Source organism: Nannospalax galili, unplaced genomic scaffold (assembly GCF_000622305.1).
Source record: "Nannospalax galili isolate Female #2095 unplaced genomic scaffold, S.galili_v1.0 scaffold53, whole genome shotgun sequence".
Classification (NCBI taxonomy): Eukaryota; Metazoa; Chordata; class Mammalia; order Rodentia; family Spalacidae; genus Nannospalax; species Nannospalax galili.
This window is the reverse complement of record NW_008332852.1, coordinates 940,158-954,558: the sequence shown is the minus strand read 5'-3', so window position 1 is coordinate 954,558 and position 14,401 is coordinate 940,158. Positions and strand designations below refer to the sequence as shown.

The following is a 14,401-nucleotide window of genomic DNA, read 5'->3' as shown; positions in this document are numbered from 1 at the left end:
GGGTTTTGAATTCAAGTCTTCATGGTTGCACAGAAACCACTTTACCCACCGAGCCATCTCACATTTATGATTGCTTCTTATTAATTAATTAAATAATTTTGAGACAAGATCTAACTCTGTAACCCAACCTAGCCTTGAACCCGCCACATAGCCCAAACTGATCTCAAATTCATGGCAGCCCTCCTGACTCAGCCTTCAGAGTACTTGGGATTTTAGGCATGAGCCATCACATCTGCTGATTGCCTTTTTATTTTTAAGAATTTCTATTTTAGGGGCTGGAGAGATGGCTCAGCGGTTAAGAACACTGGCTGTTCTTGCAGAAGACCCGGGTTCGAATTCTAGCACCCACATGGCAGCTAACAACTGTCTGTAACTCCAGTTCCAGGGGCTCCAACAGCCTCTCTGTCCTCCGTGGGCATTGCATGATACGGGTGCACTTACCTGCATGCAGGCAATACACACATGCACATAAAAATAATAAAGTATTTTTAAAAAAGAATTTTTATTTTAGGGACTGGAGAGATGGCTCAGTGGTTAATAGTACTTGCTGCTCTCGCAGAATACCTGGGTTTTGTTCTCTGCATCCACATGGCCTTTCACAATCATCTGTTCCAGGGGATATCACATCCTTTTCTAGTCTCCAGGGGTACAGGCATCCATGTGGTATACATACAGGTCAATAAAACATTCATACATATTAAAAAAAATAAAAATCTTTAAAAAATTTAGTTTTACTTCCAATGTGTTAGCTTATACTTTTTTGTCTTATAATAGCATTATTGACTATAATTGACATACTATATTAGTTACTTTTCTGTTACTGTGTTCAAACACCATGACCAAGGCAGCTTATAGAAAAAGAATTTATTTGGGTTTAAGGTTCTAGAGGAAGAGCCCTCCATGGCAGGGAGGCATGGCAGCAGTCAGTAATGGTGGCTGGAGCAGGAAGATGGGAGCTAACGTCTTCAAGCACACACAGGAAACAGAGAGAGCACGTTGGAAGGGATATGGCTGTGAGCTCCCAAAGCCTGTCCTCAGCAAGGCTGCACCTCCTAAAGTTCCCATAAACATCCCCAAACAGTGCTACTAACTGGAGACCATATACCAAATGTTCAGATACTTGAGCCTATGTGGGTCACTTCTCATTCAAACCCCACATTACACTCCCTGGTCCCCATAGTACATCAAAAGTCCAATATTGAAAGTCTCTTCTGAAATGCAAGACAATCCCTTAATTATAACCCCATGTAAAATCAGAAAAGAAATTACGTCCTTCCAACATACAGTGGCATAGAATATAGATTACCATTCTGAAAGAGAGGAATGGGGACATAATGAGGAAATACTGGACCAAATCAAAACTGGAACCCAGCAGGACAAACACCATATTTTAAAGAGCTACCTGTCCAGTGTCTGGGGCTTTAGTTTGAAAGGGCCTATATGGCTCAGCCCTGCAGCTTTGTTGCCTACAAATATCTCTCTCAGACTAGTTCCACTCCCTGTATGCAACTCTCCTTGGTAGGTATCTCAGGGCTCTGACATCTCCAACATCTTTGGGACTCCACTGGAACCCAGGCTTCACTTTCACAGTTATAAGCAATGGCCTCCCTGGGCTTCCTAGGACTCCCCTGCCACATGTTGCCTGGCCTCCATGCTTCTCTGAAACAGTGGAGGAAGAACTGATGACCTCTTCACTTTTGCATCTTTCATGCCTCTAAACCCAGAATCAGGTGGCTGACACTGTTTGGGGTTGGACCCTGGCCCCCTTCAGCAGCCTTTGTATATTGTAGTTTTCTGACAGCATAAAACTCCTTAGGCTCTCTTTCACAAGTTGAAAGTTTAGCTGGGTTGGGTCTTGCCATGAGGGTACTCTTTCTGTTGTTTAAGTGAAGATCAGGAGGCCTTTCCTTAATGGCCTGTAATTACAATTACAGCCTCTCTTATAGGACACACCTTGGTTGCAGCATTAAGTTTCCTAGTGGTTTCTTTCTCTCCAAACTATACATTTTGTATTTCTTTCTGCCCTACTTGCTCTTTTCCATTTTATCCTTGTAAAAAATTTATCAGTAATAACCAAGCTATAGACCCAACATTATGCTGTTTTGAAATTTCCTCCACCAAAATAATTAGTTCATTACTTTTAAACTTAACTTCAGGCAAGTTCTTAGGCCTCGGGAAGAAGGCAGCCAGATCCTTTACCAACCATTACAGTAATAACCTATAGCCTAGTAGCTATTTAAGTCCTTGCTTTCCTCTGGAACTACATTGCTCTCAGCACTACTGTCTTCCAGGCTCCTACTAGAATAGCCCATTAAGCTCTGCTCAGAGCATTCAACCACTTTTCTAGTCTAAACTTCCAAAGTCTTCCCTGTTCCTCTAAAAAAATAACACGATCAGATTCTTCACAGCAATAACCCAATCTCTGTACCAACTGCTATATTAGTAAGTTTTCTGTTGCTATGAAAAACACCATGATCAAGGCAACTTATAGGTGGAAGAGTGTATTTGGGCTTATACCTTAAGAGGGAGAGAGTCCATCACAGCGGGAAGGCATGACAGCAGGCAGGCATGGTGGCTGGAGTAGAAAATCTGAGAGCTCACATCTTCAAGCATGCCCAGGAAGCAGAGAGAACAAACTGGAAGTGGGACAAGGCTGTGAACTATCAAAATCTGCCACCAGTGATGTGCTTCCAACAGCAAGGTTGCGCCTCCTAAAGTTTTCATGATTTTCCTCAAACAGCACTATCAACTGGGGACTATGGGCCAACTGTTCAAGTATTTGAGGCTATGAGAGATGCTTCTCATTCAAACCATCACAAATACCATGAAATTATCCAATTTAAGTGGAAAACTTAATGTAGAAATGATTGCCAGTTTGATGTAGACCTCAGCCATAGAATGAGAAACTATCTCAACAACAACAAACATGCAAAGTCATTTTCTTCAGTGGTATAGCCACTGACTCTTTGCCCATACTCCAGTAATTAACTCCCCACCCATGCTCATGGAAGCAGCACTAATTAGACTTAGTAGGCTACCCCCCCCAAAAAAAACACACAAAAAGCATGAAAGTAAGAGGGCAGTTTGTTGGAGGAAGAGGGTTTCTATGGTGGTGGAGGGGGGGTAAATAAAAGACGGTAATAGAGGTAGCAATTTAAAAGACAATGATAATATAGGAGTATAATATTTCTACCATCATCACAATCCATTGTAATGCATTTTCATCATCCTCCAAGAAGCTCATACTCATCTGCAGTTCCCACAACCCTAGTCTTAGGAAAACACTAATTTTCTCGTCTCTCTAATTTGCCTGTTCTGGACACTTCATAGAAATTGAGCCATAAAGCACGTGGCCTGCTGTGACTGGTTTCTTTTGTGTATCATAAAATTTTCAAGCTTCATGTCAAAGCTTGTATCAGAGCTTCCTTTCTTTTTACTGGTAAAGATGATGTGATCATGTTGGTAGATAACATTTATCCACTTACCACTTGATGGCTATTGCCACCTTTTTAACTTTCTCCCTCAGCTAGATAGTGATGTTTTTGATGACAGGGACACTCAGGGCATCTTTCACACTCCCCGTTGTGCTTAGTGTGTTCCTCACTGTTGTGGGTAATTGCATACTTGTTGGGTGATTATCTGTTGATTATAACCATGGTGCTTTTGGCCTCACTGTGACTTGTATAAGTCTGAGCACATTTCTTATACTCTGAAGGTTATAATGGAATGATTTACAATACCATTTTCTAGGGTTGTGAGTTGGAGATGAAAAAGTGACTCCTTTTCTGTTTTTAGTCTCCAGATGGCTCAGAATTGCAGTCAGTCAGAACAAACGAAAACAAACACCAAGGAGAAGACGGTATGTTCAACCTGTGCTCTTGTTCTTTTCCCCCTTTAATTAGAGTGATAAACAGTTACAACTTTCAAATATTCACCTTCAATACTACTAAAGAACTTCTTTTAAAATACTAATGTAAATTCCAGTGAGGATAATTACATGTTTCTGCACAGAGTTGGACTTTTATTGTCTTTATGTATATTACCATCAAGTCCAATATCCACATATATCTTCCTAAATGTCTATTCTGTACTAAGTGGTATGCAAACATGTTTACTCATGCAGTACAGTGAAGAACTCTATACCGTAGGTGCTATTTTCAACCCATTTTACACATGCGAGAACTGAGCTTTAAAGATGGGAAGCTACTTTCTCAAGGTCATGCATCTAGGATGTGGAGTTAGTACCTTGTTTGTAAATCACAACTCCCAATTCATAAGTGTATTTATTCTAGAAATTTCAGAGAAACTTAAAATAAAACTCTTAGATTGTTTTTGCAATTGATTCTAATTCACCCTTTCATGTATTTTTTCTTTAAATATTGGTTATTTCAGAAATGAGTTAGAAATTCAGTGTTCTAAAAGAAAACGAATACCAAGATTCTATTAATCATCAAGAAAAGTTTATAGCTGTACTAGATGGTGGAGGAGGGGGTCTGACTATGACCAATCTCAATCAATAAAAATATTATTTAAAGAAAAAGAGGGGTGAATGTTCTAAATATAGGTCCTAGATTTAAGCTTAAAAATATAGCCTTCTTGTTATTTAGCAAATATTAACGTAGATGAACTGTGTGTTTCTGTTCTTAAATCTCAGCATCTGAAGCATCTGTGCCAATGTAGTGCTGTCTTGGCTTTGATGTATTTGGGTGGGGGGTATCAGTAAACTGTGGAGGCCTGGGAAGCATTCCCAACCTTTCTATAGAACTCACACACACTAGCACAAGATTATATGGGATGTTTTACAATATTACAGCATCAATCATCTTTATTTTTTCCATAATATTCCCAGTATTATTAACCTCCTATATCCTCACTTTTAAGCTTTCAAAAGATAAACCATATACAATACATATATGTATATTTATAATGCATGTGTCTGAGTACACACAAAAACATATACACACACATATCTGTAAAAGTACTATGAAGGTTTCTGTAGCTACATGTGTTGTATCAGAATGAATTACTGTCTGTGTGCCACCAGACACTGAAATGACAAGCAGGCTGGCCTGCTGGAGAGCTGGGTCCTCAGAGATACAGATGAATCTTTTGTGCCAATGTCAATATGCTTTGGGTTTTGAGGAAGAGTGACTGTGGTTGTTTAACAGATACGGAGGCCAGCATTGTCCCTTCTCCATGTTTTCCTCCCTTGCCAAAGATCATAATGTAGACTATATCAACAAAGGTTCTGGAAGACAAGTCCATTATATGATCACTTTCTGGCCGAGACTGCAGCAGGCAAAGGAGATGTGATACACTTGTGGCCTGATTTACATCTGCTTTAGCTGGAATCCTAAGCAGTGGAAAAGGACTTACCAATTAGAATAACAAGAGACTGTGGATAGCCATCCAAGTCACTGACTGGGTAGCTGCTGCTACAGCTGTCTGGGAAATGCCCTGCTCTTTTGCTTATCAAGAAGTGTTTTGAGCACATTGGAAAGTTCAGAAAGATATGCATGGACACATTTTCTAGGGTTGCAAAGTGAAGCTGCTTCTGATTAAAATCCAAACACTCCTAAACTGAATGTTCTCTCGATCCTTGGGTTTTTATTTCATTCAGAACTACTTACTTGGGGCTGGAGAGATGGCTCAGTGGTTAAAAACACTTGCTGTTCTTCCAGAGGATCTGCATTTGATTGCCAGCATCCACATGGCAGGCTAACAACCATTTGAAACTCCAGTTCCAGGGGATCAAAAACCATCTTCTGACCTCTGTGGGCATTGCATGACACCAGTGCACTTACATATATACAGGCATAATGCTCATATATGTAAAACAACCTACTTCAAATTTAAAAAGTTATAAATGTTGAATATTGCAAATATTGTCACATTTCACATTTATCCATCTTATATATTATCAAATAATATAACTCTATAAAAGACCCAGTATTTAACATATTTATTTAGAAATATTAATATATGAACAATTAAAAAATTTTATGGTAATTTATATATTTTTCTTTTGCGCTTTATGAAATAAACTTTTTTTATATTTATTATTTTTTAAATTTTATGTGTATGAGTATATTGCCTGCATGTATGTGAGTGCACCCATGTCATGCAATGCTGCAGAGGTCAGAAGAGGGCATCAGATTCCCCTGGAACTGGAGTCAAGGACAGTTTGTAGCCACCACGTGGGTTCTGGGAATCAAACCCTGATCCTCTGCAAGAGCAGTCAGTGCTCTTAACCGCTGAGTCATCTCTCCAGCCCCAGAAAAATATTTTTAAAATAAAGGTATTTCTGAATATTTTGGACAGCTGAAAAAGTTTGGGGAGATTTGTAAAGATATAACCTAGAACTATTGTCCACTTCAAAACCAAAGGAAAGGGCTAGGGAGGTGGCTTAGTTGGTAAAGTACTTGCAGGTAAAATACTTACCTCATAAGCATGAGAACCTGAGTTTAATCCCCAGAAACCATATAAAACAGCCAGGCACACATGTGCTTCTAATCCCAGCCTTGGGGAAGCAGAGGCAGGCAGATCCTGGGCTTTCCTGGCCAGCCAGCCTAGACTGCTTGGTGAGTGCCATGCTAACGAGAAGCTTTGTCTCAAGAGAATGGTCAACAGTGCCTGAGGTAAGACAACTCTGGTTTCCACACACATGGGCACACATCTTTAAGTGCTTTCATATGAAAAACATGTTATGTATACCACCCCCCAACAAAGAACAATAGGTTAAAGAAATTATACTACACTTGAGGACTTAACAGGCAAGAAGGTTTACCACAGTATTTTCCTCTAATTTTTCTGCTGGAGAATAATGGTTCATCTTTCTTTCTTAGGCCATTTACCATTCATTTCCTAACAATGATCTCCACACACCATTGCAATTATTTTCCATACTACTTGCCTTAACTTGATGTCACATTTGAGCTGAGGTTTTTACATATCATATTTTGTTGCTGTTACCATGTCTTCTGGAGAAAATTTGTATGTTTTAGATGTGTTCTAAATTGTTCAGTTTTGAATTCAGCATAGTGATTTATTTGGGTATGCATGGGGGCCAATTATTGGAATACTAATGCGGAGGCACCGAAGAGAATCATATTTAAATTCTTGTCCACAAATATCCAGCTGACGAAAGGTAGCTTCTAATTGAAGAAAACGGCTCATCATTTTTTTTTCTCCTCGAGTGGTTTCCTAGGAAACCAATAATGTATTCACAGCAAAACATATAACAGCATAAAGTAATGGGGAAATAAAATTTAAATTTTGCTTTGACATTTATGATAATACTTTTAAAATTAATCATAAAAGTTATGAAGTGTTCGATTTAAAAATTAAAGCACTGTTGAAGAACACAAATATAACATAGATGGTGGAAGACCTGCCACCCATGAGGTTTTAATTTTATTCTTATTTTGGAGATTGACTCCAGTAAATGTTTGCTCACTTAACTGAGAGATTGCACGCGAACCTGCTGGGCCAGCATGCACTGAAAATCTAGGCTTCTTACAGGTTTCCATTTGGCAGAGCATTAAAACAAGGACAAGATCCTTCTGAGCTGAGTTTCCCATATTGCTGCACAGGCCACATGGCTAAGAAGCCCTCACTGCTTATGTAATGGGAATGAATAAGACTGGATTCCTATTTACTTCTTAATTTTATTTTGATTGAAACACAGTTTTTATAATTTTATATTAAATCATGACGAGCATACTGTTTGGAGTAGTAGATTTTAATAAACTCTATGTGACATGTACTCATTAAGTTTTTAAATTAATTTTATCTTCTACCATTTTCTTATTTCACGATATGCAAATGCTATCAGGTAGCATGTTAATGAATTGTGGGTTTTGTTGTCTTGTTTTGTCTGTTATTATTTGATACAAGATTCCATATAACCCAGGCAAGCAAATAACTCACTATTTGAATAAAAGGCATATATCCCCATACCCAGGTGTTGGTTTGTTTATTTAGGATTTATTTACTTAAATTTATTATTATTGTCTGTATGTGTAATGTGTGTTCGGGCACACGCATATACCATGATGCACTTGTGGAGGTCAGGGAACAACTTTTGGGAGTTGGTTCCCTCTTTCTACTGTGGGATCCAGAGTAAAACTCAGGTTGTGAAGCTTGTGCACCTTTACCCTTTGAGCTATTTCACCAGTCCGCTTTATTTATTTTTGGAGACAAGTTCTCATATAACCTATGGCATCCTCAAACTCATTATATAGTTGAGAATGACCTTGAACTCCTGATTCCCCTACCTCCACCTCCCAAGGCATATGCCAATATGCTGGGCTGTCATTTTATTTTTTAATTCACAGCTTCTTACTATGAATCAAAGGTCTACAATGAAAAGTAACTCTAGTCTCCATGCTAGGATTTTTCTAAAGTAAGTTGTGCCACAGCCAAAAATTTATCAGGAAATTTAGAAGTGTTTTCTTCAACACTAAAGTTGTTGTTTTCATCAAAGAAATTACTGAATGTTAATTTTTCCTAGAGGATTAAGAGCAAAGTTCTGAAATGCTGATGCAAATATCTGCTGCTTATTTGTTGCTAGTGGAAGGAGCTTGTATGCTTTTTGGTAGAATCAGGTGCAAAACCTGTTGGTTCTGGTACCAGTTCCCTCCAGACCTGACTCCCATAGTGATAAGTTTTTGGCATTAGCTTTTGCTTTGGAATTTTTACCATGGCACATAGGTAACATTCCAGATCAGAAATTCAGGGTGTGGACCAGGCTCTGGTCCACTCTGGGGAAGTTAATGGAAAGCTTTACAGCAAAGCTCACCTCTCACTCTTCTTTTGCTTTGATTCCTCAGTGAAGAATAAAACAATTGCATCTACTAAATTTAATGAGACTTATCATCAAGAGTTTGATGTCTTCCAGCATGATTTTGAAAACTGTGGCTACAAAGATTCCGCAGTTGAACCATGTATACTAATCACTACCATCTCTCAGCTGTTTTCTCTTGAACCATTGGTAGAATTCCTTGAGTAAAATTTTTTTTTTTTTGTCTTTTTGAGACAGGGTCTCCTTGTAGCCACAGCTGTCCTGGAACTCACTATGTAGACCAGACTGGCCTCGAACTCACAAAGATCCGCCTGCCTCTGCCTCCCAAATGCTGGGATTAAAGGCGAGTGCCACCACACCTGGCTCTGAGTAAACTTTTTATTATTTAAATAACTATAAATTGTTGCCTAGAGGAAAATAGCACTCTTACCACATTTTTAATGTTGTTAATGCATTAGGAGACTTTTAAATAAAAAGCATGCAGTCCAATTGGGTCTTTTGTCTCCTAGACCAGGCACATGGCAAGGTTGTTGATGCTAAGGAGCTGATCCCAAGTGTGCCTGAGGACACACCCGCCTCTGAAACAGACATCAACCTGGAAGTGTCATTTGCTGAGCAAGCAGTCAATCAGAAAGAAAGCTTCAAGGATAAGACCCAGAGAAGCAGAAGGAATGATGCCTCATTACCTGTATGTAGTACATCCTCAGCCATAACAGATTGTCTTTTTGAATCAGCTTTTTATTTTTAAAATTTAGAACCCACGGAGACGTTGAAAGTGTGACCTAGCAAGTGTCCCACGGCCTTTAGTACTCAAGTAGACAGTTACTAATCCTTTCTAACCTTTCATTCTGCATTGGTCTACGTGTATATATGTTGTTCTAATAGATACACAATCACTTTGAGATTTCAAAGACGAGCAAAACACAGTTACAAGATGAGAAATTATATACTAAAGTGATAGTTACATTTAACAGGCAATCATAGGAAAACATCTACAATTGTCCCAAGATTTTCCTCCATGGTATCTTTCACATCTTTCTGATATTAGAACAAGGAACATTAGTTGTCCTGTCTTTCTGGCTTCCTTCAATTGAGATTTCTGTTTATTTTCTTTATTGCTTTTAAGAGTTCAGATTGGTTTTTAAATTTTGTCTAATCATTTCCTCATCATTAGGTTCAAGTTAAACAGTAAACCTATACTACCTAGATGATGTTTATGCCTCTGAAGAGGTGCAGGCTGTCACATGGCCACTATTGGTGATGGTGATGGTCTTTTGTCTCCTAGACCAGGAACATGACAAGGTTGTTGATGATAGGAGCTGATCCCAAGTGTGCCTGTCACTGACTTGGCTAAGGCAGCATACTTGTTCTCCTTGCTGTAAAGTACTTTTCTTATGTTCAGTTTATACCAGATATCATTCTGAAATGGGTGGATATTCTATTTTATAACTTACTATACAGTATTCTCATATCCAGCTTATCTTTGTCTGAAGTAATAATTAAGCTGGTGTTGGAGAAACAGTGATTTTCTAATTGTACTTTCCCTTTCACATTAATTCATTGGCAATATTGCATATTAATCAATTTCTCTTTTATTCTCTTTTCAGTTTTGACTATCACTACAGATTGACTTTTTTCATTGGTGTTTTAAAAATAACTATCATTCCTCCTTGATGTTCGGAGTGACCCAACCCTGCACAGTGGGAGCCCCTTCAGCTGCCTTCTGTGCCCTCATCACACTTTTACTTCTTCATTTTCTAGCACAAGATGTTCCAAGCTCGACTTGTAATTTTCTCCCTCTTAGACTTGAAAGCTGTTCTGTCTTAAAGGAACTGGTTTCTTGTAGCAACAAATGGTATTTAAGAACCAAGCCTTCTGTGCCCAGTGTTATTATTCTGCTGAAGATCTTGTGTTTTTGATGCATTTGTTTATTTAAAATTTCACATATGCAAAAGCTAAACACTTCTAACAACCTTCACATTCAGTAGCCCATCCCAATCCTGACCTATCCACAACCCCATCCAGTTCTCTCTCCTGTATTATTTTGGAGTATATTTCTGAATATTGGTTATAAGATGTAAATATTTATGTTGCTAAAAAATAAGTGATTTAAAAACCACGTGCCCATGTTATCATTATTAAATGATAACATTTAAAAAATCTTAGCACTTTTTAATGTAAAATACTTAGTATTCAAATTTCAAATTGTTATCACAAGTTTCATTAGAGTCAAGCTCCAAATGAAGTCCATATATTGAATTTGGCTGACCTGACATTAGACTCTCCATCTTCCCTCACTTTCCCTGCTCCTCCATTTCTCTCTTTTCTCTTCTTTCCCTTTTACCTTGACTCACTCCCTTATTTTATTGCTTTCCATTTTCTCTGTCCTTTGTCATTCTGTCCCTCCTTCCAAGTTAATTAATTAATTAAATTATTTCTCTTTTTTGTGTATGTGTGTGGTTTGTATGTATGCTCACATTTATGTAGGCATGCGAGAGAGAGAGTTGTGTGTGTGTGTGTGTGTGTGTCTGTGTCTGTGTCTGTATGTCTGCATGTGGAAACTTGTGGTTGAGGTCAGGAATCTTCTTCAGTCTTTTTCACCTTATTTATTGCTGCAGGGTCTTTTATTCAAACTCAGATCTTGCTGTTATGGCTAATGTCCTTAACCAGCTTCCTCTGGGGAATCCCCTGTCTCTGCCTTCTGAGGCTGGAATTACAGGCAAGCTGCCATACCAACCTGGTTACTTGGAGTCTGAGGTTCCAAACTTTGGTCCTCTTACTTATGTAGCAAGTGCTTTAACTGCTGCGCTGTTTCCCTAGCCCTGTCCTTCCAAGTTTGTTGAAGAAACCTTGTTACTACTAAATCTCTCCCTCTGATTAGTTCTGTTCTGTACTGTTGTTTAACATCTTCTATTTATTTATAAACTAGTTGGCTTTGGGTTTAACAGATTTGTTTTATTATTTTTTTTTTTGGAAAGATACTTTAAATGTGTGATCATGTGTTCTCTATAGGAGATAATATCTGAATGTCTTTCTTTTCTGTCCTAGTTACAGCTGTACCTGCCTCCATTAATTTATTAATAGTTCCCAAAGGATAATAGTCTAATATTTTCTTCTTTTTAATTTTTTAACCTGTATGCTTTTTAAGAAAAACATTATCAAAATAATAATTTTTCCCATTTATATGCTTCCAATTCTTTAATTTTTTCTTCCTTAACATCTTTCATCAGTGACCAGTTAACACCTGTGTTTGTTTTTATAAATAAGGCATCTTGCTTCATGGATCCATACATATTTAATGATACCATAGAAAAAATTCCCCAGGTTTATCTAGTATATTTTCTCCCAAGACTGAAAATTGTCTCTTTCTGTAACAGTCTCCATTCCCTGGGGCTGGAGAGATAGCTCAGCATTTAAGAGCACTGGCTGCTCTTGCAGAGAACCCGGGTTCGGTCCCAACACCCTTTTGGCAGGTAACAGCTGTCCGTAATTCCAGTTACAGGGGATCCAGTGCTCTTTTCTGGCCTCTGTGGGCATTGCACGACATGAGTGCACTTAAATGCATTCAAGCAAAATACTCATACACATGAAATAAAAATTAATTGACTTTTAAAAATTCATAGTTCCATTTAGTAGAAGTGGACATTTGTGTCTGTGATCAGGACACTAGAAGTTTTTAGTTCTCTGGGTTGACTGTCACTTTGGAGCCTAATCTGGGGATGAGGTAAATTTTTACCTTTCTTCTTTGCCTGAGACTCCTAGTTCTTAGGAAAGGGCAGATGATGTGCTTTGAATGTCACAAACACACTTGTTTTTCTCCTACATTAATGCATGGGATTCTTAGAATTAACAGTGCTGACCATGTCCAATATGAACACCTCAAAGTGATTGAAGCTAGGTTTTCTTCAGCTGTTTGTGTCCTTGGGATATATCCAAAAGGGACTTAATAAAATAAAACTCCTAAGCTTCAGGTTGCTTTTTTGACATGTAGTATTTCTCTGTAAAAGTATAAAATATTTATATGACTCAAAAGCCAAATATAAAAATGAAGTTTATTACATTTAGTTTTATTATTATTATTTGTTTATTATTTTTACTTTATATGAGTATATTGTCTACATGTGTGTAGGTGCACCCATGTCATGCAGTGCCCACAGAAGTCAGAAGAGGGCATTGGATTCCCTGAAACCAGAGTTGCAGATGGTTGTCAGCCACCATGTGCATGCTGGGAATTGAACGGGGGTCCTCTACAAGAACAGCCAATGCTTTTAACTTCTGAGTCATCTCTCTAGCTCCCTAAATTTAGTTTTTATCCTTGACTGACTATCCTATTCAATTTCTCCTTTTATGTAAGCTTTATTTTTAAAATTATTTATTTTTATTTTATGTGTATCTGTATTTTGCCTGCATGCATGTAAGTGCACCTATGTGTGCAATGCCCATGGATGTCAGAAGATGGTGTCAGATCCCTTGGAAATGGAGTTATGGACTGTTGTTAGCTGCCATGTGGGTGCTGGGAATTGAATTTAGGTCCTTTGCAAAAACACTCAGTGCTCTTAACCATTGAGCCATGCCTCTAGCTTCCAAACCCTCTTATATTAATGTTACAGATTATCTATATGTTTCTATATAAATGTTAGTCCACTATACACACATTTCTTCTCCTTTATTTTATTTTGTCTTCCTAGTATCTTCTGGAGCTCTTTACACGATAATGTAGAGACACACTTTCCGTATCTTTTTATAGATACACTGTATCCATTGTAAGGCTATATCATAATTTATTCAACTGGTCCCTTAATGTAAACATCTGGCTGTTTCTAGGCTTTCTCATAAAAGTTGAAGCATCCGTTTTCAGTACCTAGTGGGAAAAGTAAAGGAGTTTGCAAAAATTAGCATAAAGCAATGGTCCACATTCCCAGGCTCTCCTTAGGAGAAAAAGTATTCACAAAGACAGTCTTTATCACAAAAGATCGAAAGTCCTGGGGGGCTGGAGAGATGGCTTGTAAGTTAAGAGCACTTTCTGCTTTTGCAGAGGACCAGGGTTTGATTCCCAGCACCGATATGGTGGCTAAAACAACTGTCCATAACTCCAGTTCCAGGGGAATCCAATGCCTTCTTCTGACCTTCTTGGACATTGCACAGCATGAGTGCACTTACATACATGGAGACAATACACTCATGCACATAAAATAAAAATAATAAAAATAAAATATTTTGAAAAAAGAAAGGCTTGAGGTTGCTATAAGGATAGAAGCTAATTAAAGAAAATGAAGGCATTTTTGATTTTTAAGTTGTTCACTCAAACAGTGGAATAAAATATAATTAATCTCCTTACTCTTGAGGGACTTAGAAACAAATGTGAGTTCATAGTCAGGCAAAACTTAGCAGAAAAGTTAGTTGTTGAGTCAGTCTCTGAAAGACAGGCGAGGCTTTCCTAGGCAAACATGCAACAGAGGGTGGCAAAAGGTATCTTAATTTGTGTTTGTTTATGTCCTAGTTTGTTTCTCCATTGCTGTGACAAAACACTCTGACCACTACCAACTTGGGGAAGAAACGCTTTATTCAGCTTACAGGGTCACAGTTCATTAGGGAGCC

The 14,401-nt window shown here is 38.2% G+C and overlaps 1 protein-coding gene across 1 annotated transcript in view; it reads left to right on the top strand.

Moving 5' to 3' along the window:
• Arhgap18 (Rho GTPase activating protein 18) overlaps positions 1 to 14,401 on the top strand; it is a 165,510-nt gene that overhangs the window by 87,121 nt on the left and 63,988 nt on the right. The window contains exons 4-5 of the mRNA XM_008827816.2: positions 3,796 to 3,859; positions 9,313 to 9,491. Coding sequence (XP_008826038.1) covers positions 3,796 to 3,859; positions 9,313 to 9,491 — 243 coding nt within the window. The remainder of the gene's footprint in view (positions 1 to 3,795; positions 3,860 to 9,312; positions 9,492 to 14,401) is intronic.